Source organism: Cannabis sativa, chromosome X, assembly GCF_029168945.1.
Source record: "Cannabis sativa cultivar Pink pepper isolate KNU-18-1 chromosome X, ASM2916894v1, whole genome shotgun sequence".
NCBI classification, from domain to species: Eukaryota; Viridiplantae; Streptophyta; class Magnoliopsida; order Rosales; family Cannabaceae; genus Cannabis; species Cannabis sativa.
This window is the reverse complement of record NC_083610.1, coordinates 68543197-68569478: the sequence shown is the minus strand read 5'-3', so window position 1 is coordinate 68569478 and position 26282 is coordinate 68543197. Positions and strand designations below refer to the sequence as shown.

General features: G+C 31.2%; 2 protein-coding genes across 10 annotated transcripts; both read right to left on the bottom strand.

Moving 5' to 3' along the window:
• Nucleotides 1–9279: 9279 nt before the first annotated feature.
• Nucleotides 9280–11974, bottom strand: LOC115714080 (U11/U12 small nuclear ribonucleoprotein 25 kDa protein). 4 transcript variants are annotated; one of them, XM_030642616.2, is made up of 5 exons: nt 11729–11974; nt 10343–10641; nt 10074–10179; nt 9738–9837; nt 9280–9631 (listed from the first exon to the last, which is right to left on the bottom strand). In XM_030642616.2, the coding sequence occupies exons 2-5, from the start codon at nt 10578–10580 to the stop codon at nt 9524–9526; spliced, it is 552 nt and encodes a 183-aa protein (XP_030498476.1). In that variant the 5' UTR covers nt 10581–10641; nt 11729–11974; the 3' UTR covers nt 9280–9523. The 4 variants fall into 4 exon arrangements, with proteins under 4 accessions (XP_030498476.1, XP_060962994.1, XP_030498484.1 ...); XM_061107011.1 differs by having other exon boundaries at nt 10074–10170; nt 11729–11966; XM_030642624.2 differs by having other exon boundaries at nt 10343–10725; nt 11729–11964.
• A 3112-nt stretch (nt 11975–15086) lies between these two features.
• Nucleotides 15087–22754, bottom strand: LOC115714059 (ubiquitin-like domain-containing protein CIP73). 6 transcript variants are annotated; one of them, XM_030642590.2, is made up of 19 exons: nt 22456–22753; nt 22109–22251; nt 21874–21991; nt 21272–21379; nt 21036–21154; nt 20846–20935; nt 20288–20476; nt 20142–20211; nt 19893–20047; nt 19215–19379; nt 19068–19139; nt 18472–18592; nt 18225–18374; nt 18069–18134; nt 17815–17960; nt 17500–17700; nt 16604–17185; nt 15807–15962; nt 15087–15591 (listed from the first exon to the last, which is right to left on the bottom strand). In XM_030642590.2, exons 2-19 carry the CDS (start codon nt 22235–22237, stop codon nt 15523–15525), a joined length of 2706 nt encoding a protein of 901 aa, XP_030498450.2. In that variant the 5' UTR covers nt 22238–22251; nt 22456–22753; the 3' UTR covers nt 15087–15522. The 6 variants fall into 6 exon arrangements, with proteins under 6 accessions (XP_030498450.2, XP_030498459.2, XP_030498467.2 ...); XM_030642599.2 differs by having other exon boundaries at nt 18069–18131; XM_030642607.2 differs by having other exon boundaries at nt 21036–21136.
• Between the last annotated feature and the right edge of the window lie 3528 nt (nt 22755–26282).

Genomic DNA, 26282 nt, shown 5'->3' with positions numbered 1-26282 from the left:
CTCCAAATGACTAGTTACTTCCAAGAGGATGAGAATCATGGAGCTATTATAGATCAGACAACTCAAGTGAGTTTGATTTTGAATAGTTTGACTCCAGCTTTTCTGCCTTTTACATCAAATTATGTCATGAACAAGTTGGAGTTTTCCTTCCACGAGTTGATCAACAACCTTCAGACATTTGAAAATTTGATTAGAGGACCACAAAAAGGAGGAACTAAAGCTCCTAGTTCTTGCACTGCTAATGGTACGACCAAGGCTGAGGCAAACATTGCCTCTGCTTCGGAACCCAGCAAAAAGAAAAATTGGAAGAATAGCAAGAAGCCTCTTAAAGTTGTTAAAATGGCTAATAAGAAAAAGGCTGCTAATCAAAATGCAAAGCAAAAAGGAAAGTACTTCTATTGCAACAAAAAGGGCCACTGGAAACCCCAATGTCCTAAGTTTTTGGCAAAGAAATAAGGTATTTCTATTTATGCTATAAACTCATGTGTTTTAGAGAATTATTATCCCCTTGGGTTATTAATTCTGGATCTAATAACCAAGTTTATTTTCTTCTTATTTCAGCTCCAGCTAGTTAAACTTGGATTGCTATCCTAGCGAGTTAAGTCAGATGGTTGGACAGAAGGGTGGAGATTGTCCAAGTGAAGATGAAGCTCGAAATATACTTATAATTTTTGATTTAATTATTTCAGTTTATGAACAATTTAGTTTCAATTATTGGTTTGGGATTTTATTCTCCATTTCATAATTTTGCACACAATTCATTATGACAATTTTGAGATTATTAATAAAATTTTCTCTTTAAGATATTTTGTTATGAATTGCTTTTATGAAATTAAGCTTCATTTTTCTTTAACTTGTGTATGCCAATACCAATTATATTTATATATTTATCATGTTTTGTATGTGTTTGCGTTTTATTATTGATACAAAATCTATGGTATATTGTTCTCTGCAAAGAGATAATACCACATAAATACTTAGAATTTAAAATTCAATGTTTATGAATAATTGTTACTTCTTAAGCAATTACTAAGATTTTATTTAATTAAAAGATCTTTTGATCTGATAGGGGTGGAAGAAGTTAAGAAGTAATATATGCAGTTCAACGATCTTTTATATCTATTGAACTCTAGACTATATTCATAACTCCACATGATCTCTATAACACTTAGGGGTGGATGAAGCTATTGATATATGTAGTTCATTTGAACTCTAGACTATACTCAATACACCACAGAATCTCTATGACACACATATTTTGATTAAGACATGGATGTAATATAATGAATAAATTAGCAAATTATTAAAACTTATTCTTGATCTTATTTTTTTGTTCCAATTAATATGTTACTGTTGTGATAGAAAATGATACTAAAAAAGTTCTTGGACATAGTATCACAGTACCTTATTTGAGTGGGAGAATATTAAAATTCTAAGCCCATCTTTATTTGGATGAAAATAGTGATAGATTACTATGTTATGATCATGATATAAACTTTAGAATTTAACTGAGAAAGTAAATCTAACCATTCATATGGATAGAAATAACTTATCAGAATTATGAGGATAAGATAGGAACTTTTGCAAAGTTTATTCGAATGACTTCGGCAAAATCCCTAATCCTCATGAAATATTTTTTGGTATCTCTAATAATTACTTAATCTCAAGCAAGTATTGTACATTAATGTTAATACTAAATTGCTATGTTGATGACTTAGTCTAGAAGAAACTTATAGTTTCAGACTAAGATAATATGTCACAACAAGATATCCCTGAGAAACAATAGTAAGAGGTTAAATGTACTTCTATGTATGAATTTAACCAGACTCCTACTATTGAGTGAGAGCCATCTAAGATGTAATCAAACAAGGAACATTAGGAGACAGTCAAGAAAAATCTCTGAAAGTAACCTATATGTAAGATGATAGGGGTGTATATTAGAATCCTTATATCTACACCAACTCATAACCTATTCGAGATGGTGGTTACTCTAAGGGTGGAGGAATTATTTTAGAAGGATGTAAAAACCCATCTATAATAAATTAAGTTCCATCACTGAAGCTACATAACTTTGTTGTTTTCGAAAAGCACTGGAAAGTTATTCAAACTGAAGAAAGTTCTTAACTCTATTCCAATTTTGGATAGAATTAGAGATATGTCTTCTGTTTATTCAGATGCACTTAATAAAAAGTAAAGAATTCAGTATCCCTAGAGGAGTAATGCATATAGAATATGATGTTGCATAATGTTTTATGAACACAAAGGAAGTAATGGTGGAGAGAGCAGTAGCTTACCACAGACTTACAGCTCTAGTAATTTGGGTTTAGTCAAATACACTACACTTGATTTGGATATCAAGACAATAGATTGATTGAAATGCACTACTTGTTTTATGTTAGTGCAAGTGGGAGTTTGTTTGGATTTTATACCCTAAATAAAACCTACTTCAATACAATCTGATTTGTTATCAATTAAAGATTAGAAGTCATTTATGTTTACATGTAGTTTTCATGTTTATGGTTTAATGTGTACAAAATCTGTTAAATCCAGAATATATAGTTATTCACAATTACAGTGTTGTCAACACAGTGGAAGGTAATTGTGATTATAAGCTTCAAAAGATAATGTCCCTTGATTCATCAGTGCACTGGATTTACACTAATGTGATAGTCTACGATAAAGTATACTTACACCTTGGATAAGTGTTATGTTCTTTCCAAAATATTGGCAAAATATGCTAGTTTTGGATGTATAGAGTATACATTGGACTGGGACCGATATTGATCTTGGTAAAGATATTATAATCTTACCGTTGTATCTTTCTAAGTCAATATCACTGGTTGATCTTAGATCAAAAGATCTTAATCCTGACATGGTTAGGTTCGATCTCAAGAGTGTTATTTGTGTTCTTTGATTTGTTAGTTAAGCCTACCTTTTGGTCCGGGTGATACGTACTTTTTGGGAACATGATAGTACAATTGAGTGGGAGCGCTAGACATAGATATGGAATCTATAGCTTTTATCTGGACATAGAAGTGAAATGATGATTTCCTTCGAGCTTGGCTTAATAGAGATAAATGGAAGAGCTCTTGTTTCAGTAATTATATTAGTTTACTGAAATATCATTTATAGGACGCTAAGTGTTTTAAGGATAAAATACATTGACGGGTGAAACGGTAAATTTGTCCCCACTCGGTGTAAATCATCTGTAGAGGATCTTTGATTATTGGGATTAGAACGATGGTTAAATGCTTATAGCGTATCTATATCATGGAACATATAGATCGTTCTATATAACTGAGAGTGCAATTCTAAGTTCTATAGTGGTTTAATGAGGGATTAATAAGTTAGGAAATTTACTTGGTAAATTCTAGATCTGCTTATTGGAAGCTCGGTTATATAGGCCTATGATCCCCACACTTGTTGAGACAATACTACTTGTAAGACTCAGTTAATTGATTTTAATTAATCAATTATAATTCTAAAATTAGACTATGTCTTATTTATGAATTTTCACTAAGTTATGACTTGATTGTGAAGAAATAGAATTTTAGGGTTTATTTGTTAATTAAGAGACTTTATTAAGTCTAATTAATAAATATCTTAAATGACAATTTTAATTGATAATTAATTTTAATTATTAAATAAATAGTTTTGGCATTTATAGGGTTGAAAGTGCAAAAAGTGGTATTTGTGAAAAATAGATAAATAGTTGAAAAAAATGGCGAAAATCCAACTAGTGTTGGGCCGACTTCATGGTCGGCCACTAGTGCTTTTTTTTTTCTCTATTTTTATCATTTTTTATTTCAAATAAATCAACCTTAACCCTAGTAAAATTAGTATAAAAAGAAGAGTAAGGTCTGATAATCAAACTAATGACTCTTGACCTAGTTTTCACAACTAGAGAGTTTGAGATTTCTTCTTCTTCTTTTCTCTTCTCTAATTCGAAATTCTTAGTCTTTCTTCACCATTAAAATTCGAGCTATAGTGATAGAGTACATGCCCACACATAACAAGTTGGTACTCAATCATAGTGTGTAAGACTATGAAGAATCCAAATCAACTGAAGGAGAATCGGGCTCAAATCTTGGTGATACTCTGCTACAGAAAGGATACAAGGGTTAGAGATTTGAGCGCAAGGAGTCATTTAATTTCGCTGCAACCAATGTAAGGTTTCTTAAACTTTATATGTGTTTAAATTCCATTGTTTTATAAATTCATATTTAGGATGTTAAACAACATACATGGTAGTAGATTTAGATCCTAGTAAAACTATAATCCAACATAAGCATCGTAAGATGCACTAATGCACTTGGTCCGAACTTTGTTGGCAGAAATCTGATGGTAGTATGAGATTTCAGGACATGTTTTTAATCAATCAATCTCTCATGGCCAAACAAGCAACTCACCTATAAAACTATTAGGATTTTTTGGTTTCTAAGGTTATGAAAACATTCTACTATCATAATAGTTCTGTGTTAGAAATGGAAGAAACAAAGTGAGCTTGTTTTCTTGGGAAAAGCATCTTATGGGGACGTGATTCGTGGAATGATGGCACTCGTTAGCTAGTTGGGAGAGGTGATACTATCATTGATCTATAAACTCGGTAGGAGGCCTGCATCGGGAGATGATGCAATTTCGTGTCAAACCTTTTTGGCAAAATACCTTCATGGCTCAAATACTTTCTTGTCTCTCACTTCTCTTGGTGCTGCTTCTTTTGGGGCAAGAGGAATTTTTTATACTCGAGATCATTTGAGGAACGAGTCTTGCTACTTGGTGGGTAATGGGGTAGTGGCTGTTCCATTGACATACTTAAGTCTCCTTGGATTCCATGGTTGGATTTCGAATACTACATAGTTGCCTTGAATCCATTACCTTTCAACTTTTCTTCTTATGTTACTCCTTATCTTACCTCAGTATTGGGTGATTGGGACTCGAATAAGCTTCAGGCTTGGTTCATTCCAAGTTTTGTCGAGTCAATTTACTTTGTTCAAAGACTCTCGTCCTTTCATCGAGATGAAATTTTTTGGAAAGATGCTAGGAACTTGTGATCCTATTTGGCAGAAACTTTGGAGATTACAAGTTCAAGAATTTCATGAGTTCTTTTTGTGAAAGTTGGATAGAGATATTTTGCTGTTTGGAAGTCGTTTAAGTAGATAATTGCCAAGATTGCTCAATGCAGGTGTTGATTCGTTTCAGTATCTTTGTCTCAGTGTTTCTTGGCCAGAGGTGTTTGGTTCTCCAGTCAGTGGGGTTTACATAGTGAAGACTTGGATTTTGACCGTCTGTTGGACTTGTTAATAGGGGTGAGCAAAAAATCCAAGAAACCGACCAAACCGAGTACACTGACCGTCTGAACACTGAAAAAATCGACATCGAAGAAACCAAAAACCGAAAAAACTGCCTTCGGTTAAAACCGCCTTAACATGGTCGGTTTTAGTGTCAATGGCAAACCGACCGATTAAACCGAGAACCGACCGAACATGTATATTATATATAATATATATTAGTTTTGTACATATTTAATATACAATTTTATTAAACTAATTTTACTTATATCTTTTTTATTTAAAGTCTCAATTATTCATTGCTTTATTTTATTATAATTTGATGCATTTACCTATTATATACACACATTCATAAAATAATACGAGTTTTTTAATATAACTCATTACTATATTAGTAATAGCACAAATAATTTGAACAAATTTTAAAAAAATTTATTTTACATTATTTATTTAACTAAGAAAGTTTTATTTTTAAATTATATAATATTTGATACAATATTCTAATTTTTTAGTTTTCAAATAATTATAAAAAATTTAAAAACTTATTTTTTTAAAAAAAAAAATTAAATTCGGTTTGGTCGATTTAAACTGTGGATTAAAACGGTCAATTTTTTTACATTTTTATAATGGTCAGTCGGTTTTCGGATTAGAACCATAAAAACCGAAAACTGAATTTTGGATTTTTTTTTTGTGTAAAAAACCGACCGTTGCTCACCCCTTGTTAACTTGGACTCTGAATCTAAACTTCTTACAGGTTTCTTCTTCCCCAATCCTTGTGTTTTTCAATATTTTTGCTAGTTGTGTTTGTCTTGAACTTTGGACAGCTAGGAACAAAGCCTATCATAAAGGCCTCACATCGACGGTGGCTGGTGTTAACGCCTTGGTTTCCTCTTCTCTAGCACAGTTGAACCAAGCTTAAGAAAATTCTTTTAATACCGTTTCTGCTATTCCTTGAGACAGTGGTAGACCCAGGATGTGATGTAAGGGTGGGCTAAATAAAACCCATAACAATTTATGACAAGTTGTGGCCAAGTTGTATTGGTATAGCAATTTCTTCTCTTGCTAGTGGTCACAAGTCCAATTTTAAGAACTTATACTTTGTAGGTTTTTTTTTTTTATTTTAGAAAAAAGAACGAGTGGATTCAAACCATAATCTGTCATATAAAATTAAGGGATTATTTCACAAATACACAAAAATAACAAAAAGATTACAAAAATACAATTTTACGAAATTTTAAACATTCTTACAATTTTTTTGATTTTATTTACAGAAAATACGCTCTTTTTATGTTGTACTCTTGTTAATTTATTGTTGATTTTTTGTTATCTGTATGTTATTTTTTGTTGTTATTTTGATATTATTTTCATGTTATTTTTAAGTAGTTTTCTTGTTGTTTTCGTGTTGTTTCTATAAAAAAACCATAAAAATGTAAAAAAAAAAATCTATAAGCGTAAAAATATAATTTTTTTTACAAATAATAGTACCTTATGGTTCTTAACTAACTGTGCTACCTAACTATTGTAAGCGTACATTAGCAACAATTTTATATAGCATATTTTGAAATTTCAGGGTAGGCTTTAGCCCTCCCTGGTCTCAACATAAGTCCGCATGTGCCTCGAGATTAGGGGTGGGCATCCGATCCAATCCAACCTTTTTTTTCTCATCCGATCCAATCCAATTAGTAATTGGATTTGGAAAATTATCATCCGATCCAATCCAATTAGACCTCAAAATCCAATCCAATCCAATCCAATTACTAATTGGATTGGATCGGTTTTATAATTGGATATCCAATTACACACCTAAATTTCAATATTAACTTAAAAATATAAAGAAAAATACGTAAAAAACTAAGTATCACTTTTTATTTAAGTTTAATACTTCATAAATATACTATTCTTACAAGTGTATTGTAGCTAAAAGATTTAAATAAATAAAATAATAATATTTCTAAGTAATAAAATAGAACAAAACATCATAAAAATAAATACACTAAACAATCAAGTGTTACAAATTTAACAAACAAAAAAAAAAATCTAATAAAAATATAATAAATATTTATTATATTTTTCAATATTTCTTATTATATAAATAATTTTTAATATATATAAATGTAATTAGATTGGATCGGTTTTTAATTGGATTTTGAGATTGACATCCAATAACCGATCCAATCCAATTAGAATCCAACTTTTAGCATCCAATCCAATCCAATTATAATTGGATATCCAACTTTTTGTAATTGGATTGGATTGGATCGGTTCGGTTCAATTGGATTGGATTGGATGATGCCCACCCCTACTCGAGATGCAAGTTGTTTGGCCTTCTATCTTTTGAGTTCACTGATTTAAATAAAATTTATTCTTTGAACTTTTAGGGGGCCAGATGCTTTGGCCCATCATTTTTTTAGAAGAATAAAAAAAAAAGAATTTACAACAAAAGCCTAACTTTTAAGAATGTAGGGGAATTCTATTTCTATCATATGAGAAAGTAACTACCCCATTAGTATTTGCTTTAAAATGGAATATGAGAAACATAAAGAGGTACCAAAACTAATTAAGCTTTAACGATTTTAAAAGGGGAACCATCAGAATCTACTTACAAAATAGTGGAAGTTTTACACATACAGACAGGAGTTCTAAACTTTTGACTAATTTGCAATTGCAACTACTTTTCTCAGTTTGGATCAAATGGTCCAGCTGTAGAAAAGGATATGAATAGTTTGGATTAAGGTAAGTGAAATTTTAAACTTGGAATAATCATGCAAAATAGCAAATAAAATAATATACTAGTAGCTATGTTTTGACTTAATACCAATTTTAAATGTAGATTCGAATTTATCAATATTTTCAATAATCAATACACAATTGAGAAGGTGTTCTTTTTTACTGTTTTGTTGACCTAATGATCTGGTATCGAATCAAAACACATATGCCTACAATAGTATAATCCTGATAAAATAACCAGTACCCATGTTCCTGTTCCTCCACGTAGTTGGAGTAAACAGTAAACTACAAGTTTCATGCATGTGCTAAATTGCTAATCATTGAAATACACATATATGATATATTTATATATATATATATGAAAAATGCTAAAGGGCACCAGTAGTGCCTAACACGCTCTTATGTGTCAATATCGCTATTAGTCCAACTAAGTATCGAGTCCCATATAGTTTAATATAATAACTTTTAAAGAGTATCGCCAGCCAATCGCAACGCGACATGTCGAGAAGGTGCTAGGCACTACTGGTGCCTAATAGCAATGCTCATATATATATATATATATATATATATATATATATATAAATTTATATCTAGAAAGTAGGGCTGTTTTAAATTAGACCATTTTGGGCACCAGTGGCACCGCATGATTGGTTAACGATATTCTCTAAAAGCTATTCTTTAATTTATATGAGACCCGATATTTAATTACACCAATAACAATATAACACCGAAGAAAATACTAAAGACCAGTGAGAACTTTTAGTGATTCTCTTTAGATCACTATCTATATACATAAAAAATAAAACAAATAATGGTTTGATTAAGAAGCCACATGGCATGTTAAAGATGCGGCTACTTGCATACTAGTTTAGGACCTTTAGGTTGGCCCCACAGCCACAAATCAAAGAGAAAGAAGGAAAGTAACGCGGTTTACATTTACAACTCACCAATTTCTAGTGAAATGAAACCATGGAAACAGCTACAGAAAGGCAAAAATGCTCATTATATTTATGTTGGTTGATTGCTGCTCTATAGTTTTCAAAAGAAGCACAAACAAACGAAACATTGGCAACCAAAAACTAAGAGCATGTTTATTATCTTAAAATTTCTTATGGATTTGATTAAATTTCTTCTAAAATTCATAGAGGAATGCTTAAAGACGACCCGAGATGAGTGAGGTTCGGTCAACAGAAACCCGCCTAACCACAATACTCAAGTCCAGCTTACTCTTCAGAATAGTGCTTCACAATAAAAGACCAATAAATCTTCTAAAGCTAGTTGGGTATTTTATAGTATAGACAATGACAACATTCTTCAATCACCTGGCACCTCAATTCTCAACTATTCAAAGTATCACTAAACTAACTACACATGACAAACATTTGGACAAGATTTATAAGCAATAGCAGTCTCATCAAACAATAACACATACATATACAAAAAAATCAAACTACCATTGCAGGGGTATCACAAGTTTTCCATAATAGAAATATACTGAACATTCAACACTAGGATTTACCGATAGCACGCTTGTTAAGGCCATGAAAGAAACGGTGTTTCTTTCTCTTTGAATGTCGTCGCGTATTCTTTGACACTACGTAAGGGACAAACTGTACCTGCAGATATTAAAAAATGTTTCAATCTTTTCCCTTTCGAAACAAAGCAAATTCTTCTAGAAAACGGAAGGCCATATAAAAAATAAAGGATACATAGATAAGAAACCTTTGAGTTGTTCCGTATGCCAAAATCTTGAAGTTTGGCCTTGTCATCTAGTAGCTTCTCGTTCTGGTATGATAGGCAAGAATTCCCCCATACATGCTTCCTACATGTTCAAATTAATGACGATTAATCCTAACCATTTTAAACAAAACACGATAAATAACGACAACAGTACAAAAACAACAAAGTAAAGAAAAACGATAGAAGTGAATTTTGTTCCAGCAAAAAAGAAAAACCACAGAAGTACAATTAAAGAAATGGCAATTATCCCTTCAAAAACAATTGTTTACTAGCATCAACTAACAAGAGAGGAAAAACTAGTAAATTTACAAAACTAACCATGAAATATGACGATGTCCCATATTGGATTGCTCCACCTCATTTACATTTTGCTTGATTGCAAGCTTAAGATCCTTGACAGTAGCAGAATTCATCACTGCCACATCTTGCCAAAAATAAAAAATATATACATACAAATGATTCCATTATCAGTTAAATGAGCCGAGCCTACTAGTATTATTATTAGCTTTGAACAGATGTTCTTCATTACATGTTTTCCTAGAAAATATCTAGTTGAAGAAAAACTGGATATGACAGAAATAAAGTACCAAAAGAAGTGTCATCAAGCTTGAGGATGGTGATCCGCATGGCACTACCCAACTCGAGGCTTATGAGGGTATCTACTTCCAATAAAGTCGGGTTATTGGAGACATCAGCCAGAATTGGATCTTCCAGAAGAGCAGCCAGTGTTAGTGATGACATCAACCTTGCCGTCTTCATACTTTGACTATTGTAACTTTCAATTATCACATTTTCTTCTTCCTTTGCACTCGATTCTAACTCCATCAGATTCAGTGGTGAAAGAAGCAACCCAACTTGGATTGTAGGATCTCCAACTCTCACTTGCCTGAAATTCTTACTTGGGAGTTAATTGTGAAAAAAGGGGTCAACAAAGTCCAGTTGAAAATTAGATTGCGTTAGGTTGGGAGGACTAAAAAAATAAGAATAGGAATGAGAATGAGAATAGGAATAAAATAAAATTTAAAACACATAAAATGAAAATTGATAAAAAAACTATTGTAATTTTTCTCAATGGTTTTTCCTTCTATTTCAAAATGGAATAGTAATTCCACTATAGAAAAGTCATTCCATTAGAATAAAATTCCAGTGCTTTAAAATTCAACCAAACAAAGAAATGAAGTGAAAATTAATTCCTTTCCGTTCTATTCAATTTCATTACCTCCAACCAAACGCAACCTTAGAAGCAAAAGGGGCTCTTAGGGAAATGATTAAACTTATGGTTCACTTGGTGGGTTTTAGTTGAGAGGAGTTGAGATTAAGGGAATTAGTAGTAAATTAGAGTAAAAACTGTACCAAATCACCTAAGAGAGCATGGATGGAGCATGTAAGTAATATAAAAATTTCAATTCAACTAACATGACAACCAAACTAAATAAGTATTGGGCATGCAATACACATAATTAGGTGAATGTAAGGCAATCCTAAAATATATTTAAACACAATTTTATCCAACAGAAAAATTATCGAAGGCAAAATATCCTAAAAGAATGGCTTAGAAATCTAGCATCTACCAACGAATGAATTATAACAGCCCTCCGAAACTTGAACAAAACTGGGAATTAGTCACAAAAAGAGATAAATCAAAGTTCATTCTGTATGATAACATGATTAACCAAAGGCATGTATCACTAAGAAATGAAAGGCGAGAAGGAATAAAAGAAGTATAGTAACAATATATTTAATTAAAACATATAAACCAATAATATTCACACAGTCATTTTATCAAACACCATATATGTCAACTACTACAACAACATAATATTAACCTTAGACGTAATTTCCCATATTAAGAAACATCAAAGACATATTCAGAAATCAAACCCCAATGACCCTATACTGTATGTAACATATAAATTCCAGTAAATCCCAATAATACCGTATATAAACTATACATGAGAGAAAGAGGCATTTACGGTGTAGAGTGCGGTGGCTGATTGGAAGTGATTGACCGCCAATACCAATATAGTGGAAGAAAATTTCTTCAATCGCGAGCGGGGCGAAGAGAACAGAGGAGAGAATGTGCGTGTGTGTGTGTTTTTTTTTCTTCTCTATTTTTATGGATGGATGGAAAATACGAAGGATGGAGAGTTGCAGAATGTAATCCCTCCAAACTGTTTACAAAGGTAGAGAGGTGAAGGGATAGATTTTCCTACTTCCAGAAAATATTAATTTTTGTAATTAATTTTTTATTTATTTTTTACGGTATTTTATAAAAATACAAAAAAATAATATAAAAGTAACCAAAAAAAAAATAATATCAAAATAACAATAAAGTAAGAGACAATATAATATACAAATAACAACAAATCAACAATAAAATAATATTCTTCCAAAAAAAAACAATAAAATAATAAGAATATAACACAAAAATATACCTAAAGATCATATTTTATGTAAATGAAATTTAAAAAATCACAAAAATATTAAAAATTCCGTACAGATCGTATTTTTATACTTTTTTGTTGTTTTTGTATTTTTTTTTTTTAAATTATCTCGTTACTATATACTTATAAAAATTACATTATTATTCATTTAAATATTTTCTAATGATTTTTTATTATGTTGTATTTGTAATTTTGAAATGAATTAGAAAGGAGATAAAAAGAAATGCTAAAAGAGATTATTTATGTTTAGTATCCTCCTCAGTATTATACTACTGTTAGTGTAGTTAAGTATCAGGTCTCATAAAACTTAAGACAATAACTTTTAGAAAATATCGTTAATCAATAATCAATCATAGAACGTCACCTATAAATTGTGCTACACACTACTAGTACCCAATGCTCAGTGAAAATCCTTCTATTTGTGGAGGGATTTAAACTGGTGGGGCCATATAGAATTTGTCTCTCCCTCCCACAATCCTTAATGCCAAACAAATAGAATTTGTCTCTCCCACCACGTCTCTCCTTTCTTCTCTCTCCATAAATATTTCCCTCATTCTAAACATACCCTTACATTATTTTATCAACCTTTTTACTCCTTTTAGGTGATATTTAATTGGAAAAAATAAAAATATAAAAATAAAATAAAAATACGAATTAAAATAAGAATATAATAAAATAAAATTTAAAAACGTATAAAAAATTAATAATAAAATATTATTATTTTTTTAATCTAACATTAGAATGGTCTTTTCTTAGAGTCATTATACCAAAATGGTAGAAAGAGTATTATGTTAGAATAATATTCCAATATATTAAAATGTAACTAAACAAAAGAATGAAATGAAAATTATTTCTTTTCTATTCTATTCTATTCTATTTCATTATCTCTAACAAAACGCTACTATAAAGTTTTGTAATTTAAATAATACGACTTGCACAGATCTCATCACTCCAGCCCCTCGATGTTACGCTGAGCTTCTTCTCAACCACTACCTTAATGTTCAAGCTCCATTTAGTGTCACTGATACATACTTTGGCTTTAAGTATGTTAAGTTTGTCATTTTTTTTTCTTCTTATATTTAAATTACAAAGTTTTGATATATTATTGTTGATGTGATTCTTATTTAATATTTTGTCCACAAATTTTGTGATCTTTTTTTTACCTTATGTTTGGCAGGGTGGAAAGAAAATAGGAAGGATAGGAAATATATGAGGGAAAGAAAAATAAAGGAAATAAAAGAGAGGAAAGAAAGTTATTTTATTTCCTTTGTTTGGTATGTGAGTTAAAATTGAGAGGAAAGAAAATATTCTTAACATTTTTACCCTTATATTAATATTTACATGTAATCAATTTTTATTTTTATATTTATGTATTACTCATACTATTTATTTTATTTTTCATAAAAAGTATGTATTACTCATATTTAAAATTATATATTTTCCACATTCTTTTTTTATAAAAAATTACATAATTATTTATATTTTTTTTTTATCATAATTTAACATAAATAAGTTTGAAAATAAATGGATGTAATATGTATGACAATTTTTGAGGTTAAAATTGTGAAATTAAAAATAAAAAGTGATAACTTGGATTTTTTTTAAGAAAGTAAAAATACAATATTGAAAAATTCAAAATAAAAAAATAATATTTATATAAAAGCATAATATTTAATATTATAGGGAAACTAAAATTAAAAATTACAAGGTTGTTTTAATAATTTAAAATTCTAACACAATGTCTCTCTAGTTTTCTCTCCAAGTGTGGGAGGAAACTTTTTGGGTGGGTCCCAATATATTTTTCTCTCCACTTTTCTTTCATTTCTCTAATACCAAACAACCTTGATTTTTAATTCTCTCCATTTTTCTCTTCAAAAGTTTTTTTTCTCCCATTTTTCATCCTTGAAAGATAAGCTAATTGTTAGTGTTGTAAAGAGTTGGTAGTGTTCCCAGTTCTAAGCTTGCTTAAGCTTTTGTAGGCATTAGAGCATCTGCAAAGTAACACCAAATATATACAGTCCAATCTCTCCTCCAATATAGCACTATTTTGACATTAAATTTGATGTATACATCAAAGTATACGGCATATATATGTCATGTAGAGAACTACAAAAAACATTTTACACTACTTTATATTATTATTTTATCTTACATAAGATTAAACATACTTTTTTTATTTGTATATATTATTTATATTTATTAAAAAATTAATATAATAATAATGAATATTTTTTTAATTTAATTTTTAGTGTTATAGTTAGAGTGGAAAGAGTTTTTAACACTAAATTTAGTTTTAATGTAAGACCAAATTTAGTGTGTCGATTGAAAATGCTCTTAAAATTAAATTTGATTGCTTAAGTTCTGAACTTGCTTTAGCTTTTATTGTATGGATGTTGTTTATAATTTCTTCCATTTATAAAACAAAAATTTTATAATTTCTCATGAAAAAAAAAATATTTTAGTTTCATATTCTGTTATTCTAATATTCGAACCAAACAATAAATTATTATAGAATGGAGGTTGTTTGGTTGGAGGTAATGAAATGGAATGGAATAGAAAAGAAACAATCTCAATTCCATTCTTTTGTTTGGTTACATATTAAAGGGTTGAAATGGTCTTTCTACCATTTTAGTAGAATGACAATTCTATTTTGAAATAGAAAGAAAAATCTTTCGAATATATGATGAAAAAAAATTTAATAACTTTTTTATCAATTTTTTTTAATGCATTTTAAAATTTATTCTATTCCTTTCTTATTCCTATGTTTTCATTCCTCCCAACCAAACGCCAACTAAGTTATTCTATTCTCATTCCACCATTTTCCAACCAACCAAATGCCTTTATTATCTTATATCAAGTCATCGATAATGTTATTAAGACAAAAACGAAACAATAAATTAATAAATGGATAAAGAATTTCTTCTCCAGTAAAATTAAACATCAAGTTTTTTTGTAGACTCCAATAAGTCCAAACAATTGAACTTGCAATTTAAGTAGATATGCACATCGTTCCACATGCAGTTAAAAAAGAGAGGCAAACCTGTTGTCTTCCAGAAAGTATTTAGCCTTATATAGATTATGACCAAATATAATTGATTACTAGTTTCTGAAAATGAATCACAATACAACCCAAAACATGGATGGCCTGCTTAAATAACTTAGAGCACATCAAGCCCTAATCCTATTTTGTACAAAAAGTATCAAGAGTTTCTTTTAAATCCTTCAACTGGGAGTATCTACTTGTAAAACAGATTTCGAGTTATCCCACAAAGCAAATATCCAAATGGGCAAATCTAACTCAAATCCTTCAAGCCAAACAAACGCTAGCACTTGTCCTCCAAATCACTCTGAAACCGCTGACCGATTTCGTCTCGTAATAACTCTAGATATTCCTGCACAAGTTAAAATCACAGCAAAAAGTTCAATTATCACCATAGAATAAACATGGACTATACTAGGAATGTCAATGGGGCGGGTCGGATCTGATCCGACTCTGATCTGATCCGACTCGGATAGTTAAAATCATTACTGATCCGAAACATTCGGATAGTCACTATACACACTTATCACTATTCAAAATATTCAACCAAAATCAAAGGCTACTTACTTTAACAAGGCTCTCGTTGCTGCACAGCTCATCAACAAGTCCTTCAGGGCCATTTTCAACTCCAGATAACCTAAGTGAGTTTTCAACTAGTGAATGAAAAATGTCTTCCGGTTCACTCATGTTTTCAATCTTTTCAGTCACTGATTGAAGGTCATCCTAAAACAAAGTAGATAAATGAAGGTAAAATAACAGTTTACTCTTAATAAAAGAAAAAGTACTCACAAATACAGATAATGACACAAATAAAGAGCCTGTAATAGAATTTTGAAGCAGAAAAATTATTGCCAATATGAAACTCTTAAACGAGATCCAGATGCCTTGACATATTTTACTTCTGTGAACGTAACATCGAAAGTGCACTGCCATTAATTTGAGTGTACAAAAAACTGATGATCAATACCGAAAACTATATTACACATTTTGTACTTGGGTGTGAGAATGGTCTAGGGTTCAATCCTCCAATTGTATCCTATTTTCCACGTAATTTTGTAAATCCATACCACTTTTCTTCTTCCATTTGTTTCATTTTTATTTTCTTTGGAATCATACTTCAAATTCTTTGTTCTTTGATTCGTAATTTCAGTTCATTCATATTTAACTCAAAATTTCAAAATTAAAAACGAAAGAGAAATACTTGTCAAAATTCCTAGATAACACTAGTGACAAAAAAAGAAGACTCCAAGTTTGTACTTGTAGAAGATAATTTCAGAATCAGACTAATGAAGTATAACATTCAGAAAGCAGAATAAGATACCCACGCTAGAAACTTCTAATAAGACTTGAAGTAGCATACAAACCTGCAAATACTGGTCATTGTTTTCATTTCCGCTTAAATTCCTTTGATTGTACTGTGGCAATGCTTGGGGCTCCGCAACAGAGACTGGTTGTGGAGCAGTAGACCCTGTACTTCCAAGGGCTCGAGACACAATGGGCATCATCTGTTGAAACATCCTTGAAAAATCAAGTCCACCACCTTGGCCTCCCAGTCCTGTAAACATGTTCCCAACATCCTGACCGTCAACCTGCTGAGCAATTTGATTTACTACATTTCTCATTTGTGGGCTTTGTGTGAACTGCTGCAACATATTCCTCAAGGCATCTGGAGACCCCACACCAGTTTGCTCAGAAACGCCAGACAGCATACCATTCAGAGCAGGACTTTGCAGAACCTGAGACATAACAGTAGCAAGATCATCTTGGCCAGCAGAACCTACGCCGCCCAAAGGTTCACCATCTCTGGCCAGCTGAACCACAGAGGAAGGATGTCCTGAGACCTGTTGGTCGGTTCTCATTTGTTGACTTTGATTAGCAGAAGTACTAGTTGTGCCACTGTCTACACTTTGGGCCAGTGATTTTAGTGGCTGAGTGCGGGCACGTCTCTGATTTATTCATTTAAAAAACAAAAAAAAAAGAATAAACTAAGCAATCTAATTGTAGCTTAATGACAGCAGATATTCAATATGAAGATCTAAATAGGATAATCTAAAACAGTTTACCCATGAAATTAGCAAAGCAAACTATTGTAGCAGCCAAGTACAACACATACTTTAACAAAGCTAGCTCTATAAGTTTAGTACACCAGCAATTATGTGTAGCACAATATAAAAAAGAAAAAGAAAATAAATGATTTAGTTCCACTTATATTATATGGCCAATTACAATTACAATTACAAATAAAGAAGGATTTATTTACCTTGCGTTCCAAACCTCCAAGTCCTAATCCAAGAGGAACAACTTTAGAAGCATCATTCCCATCTGCCTTCTCAATGTCCCTTGGACAATTTTCTTTATGAACTTCTACATTCTTCTCCATTCTTCGTCCACTTGCAGAACTCTGATGTTCTGTATCGACGTGTGTCAAATCCTCTTTTAAATCAGAAACAACACCTGCATCCTGAAAATACCAATTTGATTGTTCTCAGGTTAGGGTTATGGCTAGTCCAAACCCAAAATACGCCTCAAATGAAATCAAATAAATGAAGGTTTCGATCCAGCATGCAAAGTGTACCTCACGGGCTTGTTCTGGTATACACCCAGGCAACGAGACATTGGATTCTCCATCTACATTAACTGCTGGTGAATCAGAATGCTCATTCTCTGCATCACGACTACCAGAGGGAATATGTGAATTCTGATTATTTGGATCTTCTTGACCTGAAGGCGAAAATAATCAGCCAGGGACCATACGTTTTTCTTTTTCTTTTTCTCCAAGTGAATATTATTTTATTCTAGTTAGCAATATGAGCTATGAAGTTCAGCTACCTGACTGAACCAGGTTATCTCCTTGCATGTTACCAACCAAATTTCTAATTTGCGAATTTACTTCTGCTAAAAGAGAGGACAGTGAATCAGTGTTAGTAGCTTGCTGTGAAGCAGATGCACTTGAAGGAGAAAAAACAGTGGCAGGAAATACAACACCAGGCAATGCAGCACCAGAGGAGCGTGGAGGGACAGCAGCAGCAATTATATTTCTTACAGGTATCACACGTGATGCACCTGAATCAACAGAAACAGTTCCACTGCGGCGATCTCCCTGCAGCCCATCTCCATTTGCACCCCGTGTACCAACTGCAGAAACAATTGGCAGAACCAAGAAAATCTCATCACAAGCACTAAAAGATTACAGAACTGGGTCTACATGATGGGCAATCAAATTTTGTCTTACCAGCATGTATATGAATGTTAACATTTCTCGGGGCATTACCAATGCCAGCAGAACCTAAGGTCATGGGATTCAATTGAGGGGCAAACCCGCTGAAGAGAGAGCTTGTTTGAAGGGGAAAAGGCTGCAGTATAAAAATAGAACAATCATGTTTCATTTTTTAGAAGGTGAAGAGCTAATAATAACAACCAGAACTGGTTTCTCACACAAAAAATTGTCCATTTGTTGAAACTATGGGTGTGGAAACAATCTAAATCATAAGAACAATGTCAAGCTGGCAAACCCAAGCAATAGAAAAGCATAGATGCCAACATATATCTTAATTCTCCACTTCACAACTGATTCTAAATATCTAAAACCAGAGGACTTTTATGAACAACATCCAACTCACAAGTGCTTCTTAATCTGGACACTATCCGACACCACTATTATCAATTATTCACTTTACAATACGCCAAAGAAATCTGTTTTTACTATGTCATCAAGAGATGGTGTAAGCGAGGGAAAAACAAAGAATACAATTCTGAATCTTTAGCATGACCTAAAAAGACAAAAGGAAGATGGTAACCCACTCTCACTACAGGCAAGCATTAACAAACCTGAACCATTATAGGGTTAGGTCCTGATGGAGAAATATAAACAGCAGGTCCAGCATTTACAATAGATTCTGCCTGCATGATAGAAAACATCAAATTAAATAACTATTACTCAGATATAAAAAACAGGAAGAAGTTATAAGCCCATACAGGAGTCTGCCCCATCCGCAAAGTCAAAACAGTACGACCAAGCTCAAGAAGAAGAGTGCCTAAATGTTGCATTACAACTCCCACTCGCATAGACTCTGTCTGGATTTGACCCCTCACAGTAGGAACAGTAGATTCTCTCTCCTGCTCCAAGCGCCCTGCAATATGCTACAAGGTTGCAGCAAATTACAACAACACAAATCAGAAACAAACTAAATGGGTATGTAGCATATAATGCAATCTACATTTTAGCAAATGAGACAAAAGATTAAGTGGCATTAGATATTAATATGCTACAAGGTTGCAGCAAATTACAATAACAGAAATCAGAAACAACATAAATGGGTATGATCTCCGTTTTAGCAAATGAGTGGCGTTAGACACTGTTCTTAATGAAAAAGAAGCATGACGAAATCACCCATACTATATATAATTTTTTGAAACTAGGATCCTCACCTAACCCTACAATATTTGGAGACTAGGAAACTATAGCAATTGTTATGTGTAGGTACAAGGAGAGGATATAACCTCAAAAGTTGTGGGAGCAAACCACATGCCTAACCATTTGAGCCCCCGTGGGTATTTCCTTACTTTTATACAAGTCATAATAATTAAAAATGAACTAAAATCAAGTTGGATTTAAATCAAAATTTGAAAAATGTAATGCAAAATGCTTATTACAGATAATGCAGCAACTGCATGAGTGCTCAACAGCCGTTCTGCTTGACGTAGAACAATGCCCAATGCTTCTGGTGTATGTAAACCCTGGGCATTGGAAGGTAAGTCGACCCTTGGTAGATCTCCAGTACTGATTGGAGATGAGTTTGGCTGGTAACCTACATTTACATGAAAAGTCATTTCGTGCTATTATTTTTTTATTTTATTTTTAGTATGAGAAGAATATAATAATAGTTGTTCTAGATTAATCACCAGTTTGCGACAAAGTCTGCTCCATGCGATTCATAAACTCCGAAAGAGTAGTCAAGGAGCCTGGAATTGGCTGAGAAGAAAAGGAGATGTGAGTAGTAGTCACAGTTAAAATGCATTACACAGCTAAATATCAACAAGAATAATACCGTGTTTAGTGAAGGAATGGGCACTGATGCAGTAGCAATAGGGATTTGCAGAACTTGAGGCATAGATTGAAATGGATGAGTCGAAAATGCCTGCCCAGGCGGCGGTTGGTTTCCTGCTTGGTTCTGACCACCAACATTGACATGAATCCCTTCTGATCCATTTCCTTGAGCAGTACCAGGATTATTTGACTGTAGATAACAAAAGAAACAATGGAGCATAAGTACCGCATATGTGAGACATTTGCACTATTTTGTTAAACTCATCAAATCCATTCAAGGACTCAATTACTTTGTCTATACTGCCACATTTACAAACATTTCTTCAAGAAGAAGATATGACAATGCTGAAAGATTTTATAATAATAATAATAAGACTAATATGGACAGAGGTAAAAAACATAAATTGCAAATTGGATATAGGGAGAAAGAAAAGAAATAAATATATCATAACAATACACTGATTTTCTTTTTTTTTTTTTTTTTGAAAAAGAACACATCACAAATTAACAGCATCAGACACCCATAATCATGAATTTTATTAAGAACATTTATGCTCACCATACTATTAGACTGTGCAGTGCCAGCAACATTGGCCATAGCCTGGTTCTGGTTTCCAACACCAATAGAATTCAGAACTGCCCCAATTACCTAAAGGAACAGCAACATTGAATACTGAGCTCCTAGGACCGAATGAAAAATCCTTTGAATAAAAATTAAATATTAGATGCTGAACAATAAATACACCCACCCGACTAAGGTCAGGAACCATCCCTTCACCTTGATCCCCAACATTAAATGTCCCAAGAACTACACTGTGTGAAATTTGTCCCACACGGTTACGAGAAACACCTGTATTGGCATCATTTGCTGGTAAATCATGAAAACACGAAAAAGTGTAACTAACAACCAGACAATAAGCACTGTTTCCTGCAATAGACTAAAGTCCTGATATGCTACAATGGAAACAAGTCTCAGATTCAGTACCTTGATTATTATTATCTCCATTAGTTTCACCAGAACTTGTACCGGAGGAATCTTGGGACTGTGTTGGCTGCCTTTCAACTAGATGAAGTGTATGACCATTTTCCACATCTATGACTAGTTAAGGATCACATTTTTCAATAAACAAGCAAATGCGGAAGACATATATATAAAGCAAGACAGGATACATCAAACCAAATAAGGATAGTTTACATGAAACAACAACACAATACACCAAACCAACCTAAAAGATAAAACTGAATGGAAAGTAAGTAGGTGCCGGAGTTCTCTCAAATACACCAATTTATAATATTCAAATTCCAAGCACGCCTAAGTAACAATTCATCTCCGTGCTAATTAAGTTTTTCTACAGACCTAGAAAATTGTAAATTTAACAGCACACCAGCTTACACTACTATTTCTTCAAAGTTTTTACCAGCTACTTCGCAATATAACATGCCTCTTCACCTAGAAAATGTATTTAAACAATGTGCAGAACCCATTTTGCATCCCCCTGGACCCTAATGATACATCCTGGTCTACTACTTTGAATAAAAACTCGCAAGTACAAATATTACACATAAACACCTTATATGTTAGGATACGGTACTCAGAAAGAAGATGCTCATCTTTTAAGACCTTTCCCCTAAAAATCAGCCGCTGCTGACCAACTGGAACGCCAGTTTCATTAGCTATTTTCTCCTTAAACGACATAACAAGCATCTGAAATTCCAAATCCTGAAGCAGTTAGTTGGTGGTAAAGTAAAATAAAACAAGATACATAACTGTATAGTATCATCAACAACATCATCATAATCTTCTTCTTCTAGTAAAACTTACATTTTTATCCACTCGAAAATTGTAAATCTGCGAGTCAAGTGTCTTGATACTGATTTCCACAATAGAATCTGAACTATCCATAGCAGTATTGCTAATACTGGAGCCTTCACCGGAGTACTGATCCGCCATTACTTTACGATTTCCTAATATACATAAATAAAACACACTAAGTTTTCTAGGGTTTCCCAAATAAATCAAAGCTTTTGATTTTGAAATCATCACGTAAAACATACTTAACAACCCTTATACCAAATGATAAATTAAATATTCAAGTATCGATCTCAAGTACCAAAATGAATGATTGAAATGATCCACACAATTGTTAAACAAATAAAAATTAAACTCACCTGAAGTTAAGTAGCCAATATAGGAAGCGATAAGAAGCAAAGCAGGATTATTGAAGAAAAGCGCTTAGTGAAGAAGGAGTTTTTTCTTTTCTTTTCTTTTATGGTTTTAAGGGGGTTGGACCACGATGACAAGCCTAGATAGTTCCAGAAGAATCTAGATTGTCTGGTGTTTTGCCTTAACTCCTAAGATTTGAAAGTCGAATACGATATTTTCTTTTTTCAATCGTCTGATCTACAAATCTGATGCCCTACTACCAGTACTGTTTTACACTATGTTTGGAAGGATGGAATTTTGGGTGGAAGGAGAGAATAAGGCTATATTTGGTAGGAAGGATGGAGAGTAGAAGGAATGGAGAGAAAAATTACTCTCCTTGGTGTTGTTTGTTAAGGGCGAATATTATAAAGGAGAATATGATTATAGAGAAATGTGTAAATTGTGTTTGGTTGTGTAGGCTAATATGTAATCATATTCCCGTTAATTAAATTATACTGTTTGGTTGAGTATAGGAATCTTATATATTATTTTAAAAAATTAAAATTAAAATATTTTTTTATTGTATTTATAGAATGTTAATTATACATAAAAATAAAGGGGACTGATATTTGCACCCCTTAAACTTATAAATACACCCCATTATTAATTAGAAAATAATAAATTTTATTGTATTTTTTATTAATTAAAATAAATATTTCTATATATCATTATGTTATTTATTTTTATTCGTTATGTCATTTATGTACACCATTCTCATAAAATTTATGTATAATGCATATATATATTATTGCTAATAACATAAAAATAATTCAGTTATAAAAAAATTAATTTTACAGACTAAATATATATGTATATCGTAATATTTTATTTATAATAAATTATAATATTAATGGTATTTAAATTTATTTATTAATTTAAAAATGTTATTCAGGGGCTGTTTGGAATAGGTTAATCCTAGTAAGGGAATGGTAATATGAAACATTACCTTGTTTGTTTGGAGGGTTTAGCCTTGGAATGTTATTCCCCTAGTAATATAACTACCCTTGAGGAGGGTAATGTTCATACCTTAAAAAAAGGTAGGATTGAATTATTACCTTCCATCATATTAATTTGAATAATATTTTTGAATTAATAAATAAATTTAAATACCAATAATATTATCAGTTATTATAAATAAAATATTATGATATATAAATTTAGTCTGTGAGATTAGTTTTTTTTAACTGAGTTATTTTATATTATTAGCAATAACATATATATATTTATTATACAAAGATTTTATGCGGATGGTGTACATAAATAACATATCGAACAAACAAAAAATAACATAGTGATAAAATATATAGAAATGTTCATTTTAATTAATAAAAAATATAATAAAATTTAATGTTTATTAATTAATAAATATATTTCTATATATCATTATGTTATTTATTTTTATTCGTTATGTCATTTATGTACACCATTCTCATAAAAAATATTTTGTATTTTAATATTATTCAAAATAATATATATAAGATTTCGTATAACCAAAAAAGTGTAATTTAATTAACGTAATATAATTACATATTACCCTATCGTAATATTTTGCACATTTCCCTATAATCATATTCTCCTTCATAATATTCCCTATAATCAAATTATTTTGAACACCTCATACCAAACGCCCCCTCAAATTAATATAATAGAAGGGAATAACTAATCCCACCCTTTTTTAATGTATTAACATTACCCTCCTCAAGGGTATTTATATTACCAAAGGAATGACATTTTAAGATTAAACCTTCCAAACAAACAAGGTAATGTTTAATATTACTATTCCCTTGCTAACATTAACCTATTCCAAACACCCTCTAAAAGTAAAGTTGGAAGGAGGGTAAAGTTAGGAAGGATGGAAGGGGTGTTCACTGAGAAGGATGGAAGGGGTGTTCACTAATTGATTTGGTCCTACTTTTTATATTTTGTTGAATTAGATCAGTATAAAGATTTTTGAATATTGAAAACTAAACAAGAGTAATGAATTTATTAAACCAAATCATTAAGAACAGATTGGTTTGGTTCGTAATTACAGTTTAAACGAAATTTATAATTAATCATTTTATAAGTATTTCTACTATTTTTATAAAAAATTTACTTTTTTTAAGTATATATTTAACATGATAAAAAATAGGTCTATATAAATAAAAATATAAAGTCAAAACATAATATAAAAATTCAAAATTCATGCAATAAAAAATTTGACACACAAAAAGTTCAATCTTTAGTCTTCTTAGTTATTTATTATGAATCACTATCGAACCATTAAGTGATGAGCAGTCTAGATTAACCATATCACAAAAAACAATCTCGACGATTATAGTGTACAGCAGTTCAGATTGTCGCGGTCCAAATTTAAATTACGGTTTGACGATTTTTATGAACAGAGTAAAATAAATATTAAAATTACTATTTTATTATTTTAAATATAATTATATATTTTATTTTGAAGAGTAGGAAAGTCATTTTGTATGATTTTTTTTTTGTCTGTTTCTTCAATTTTCCCATTTTTTGAGGGATTAGAAATTGAGTATTTGAAAGGAAAGGGTCTCCCTCCATTAATCATCTCCCTTCCCTATTCCTTCTTGCCAAAGAAGAGAATTTATTACTTCTGTTATCTCTCTCCTTCCCTCTTTCTCTCCCCTATCAAATGTAGAGTGTAAATCATGTATTTAATAGAGAGAAAAGAGGGAAGGACAAAAAAGATGGAAGGATACCTTCTCCCTCCTAATGTATAAAATTCAATCCTTCCAAAAGTGAAAAAAAAAATTATAAAATAAAGTATATTAAATGTCTTAAATACCTTTTATAAAGAATAAATAATTTATTTGAAGAGGATAATATAGTAATTTTAATAATTAAGTATTTTTTTATCATTTCAATTTTACTTCTAATATATAAAACAACAAAAATAGACTTGTTATCTTCTCCATACTCTCCATCTTTCTTAAATTCTCACTCCTTCCTAATTTCCTTCCCTCTTACCAAACATAGTGTTATACTACAAATAGAAACTTAAGTAAATATATCTTCTTTACTGTCCTTCTAAACTACAAGTCGTTTTCTGTTTAACGACACAGAAGTACATTTAAATGTATTGAACCATCAGCTTTGCTTATCTCTATATAGAACTAAAACACATTATTTGCTTGTTAAGCCTAATGAGCTTAGTTTTGGTGTTGGCTTTCTAAATCATGCTCAATTCATGTAACTTACTCCATTTTATTTTGTTACATTTCAACGCAAAACAACGTCGGTAAAATTTTCAATGTCGTTTTAAATTAATAGTCATTCTCTAGTTTTAGTGAATAATTTTTTTTTCAGCTTGTATTAATGTTGTTTTGTTATATGGTGTTTTGATCTTAAGGTAATATTACTATTTATCAAGTTGAAACATTTATTTTCTGGTTGGCCTAAACATTTTCTATATATAATCAACTTTATTATTAGTATTAGTGAGAGAACTCGTGCTACGCACGTGAGGTATTTTTAATTATTTTTTAAAAAATAACTATTTTGAAATGAGACATATTACTTGTTATAATAATTAAATAAATATTTTTTAAAAAATAATTATACATATTTACAGTTAGCTACATTCACATTTCAATATAGAAGAGTTTATATTATTTTTATATAGGTTTAGTTATTAAGCTAATGAGTTAACAAATTATTAAGCGAAAAGATTAAATATACTGCTATACAAATTTGATTAAGTGTTGGATGTTTTGCTCTTTTTAAGTTGTAAATGGAAAAAAATAAGTTATCTCGATACTTGATCATAAAATAGCTCTGA

What these genes read in the sequence shown, in the direction of transcription:
- LOC115714080 (XM_030642616.2), bottom strand. Translation starts at nt 10,580, where the DNA reads ATGGAGTTAGAATCGAGTGCAAAGGAAGAAGAAAATGTGATAATTGAA. An exon ending in GGACATCGTCATATTTCATG is followed by an intron (nt 9,838 to 10,073) that starts GTTAGTTTTGTA and finishes TTGAACATGTAG; the next exon opens with GAAGCATGTATGGGGGAATT. An exon ending in GCATACGGAACAACTCAAAG is followed by an intron (nt 9,632 to 9,737) that starts GTTTCTTATCTA and finishes TAATATCTGCAG; the next exon opens with GTACAGTTTGTCCCTTACGT.
- LOC115714059 (XM_061107006.1), bottom strand. Translation starts at nt 22,237, where the DNA reads ATGGCGGATCAGTACTCCGGTGAAGGCTCCAGTATTAGCAATACTGCT. An exon ending in CTGCACAGTCTAATAGTATG is followed by an intron (nt 20,477 to 20,845) that starts GTGAGCATAAAT and finishes TGTTATCTACAG; the next exon opens with TCAAATAATCCTGGTACTGC. An exon ending in AGATAACCTGGTTCAGTCAG is followed by an intron (nt 17,961 to 18,068) that starts GTAGCTGAACTT and finishes TTTCGCCTTCAG; the next exon opens with GTCAAGAAGATCCAAATAAT.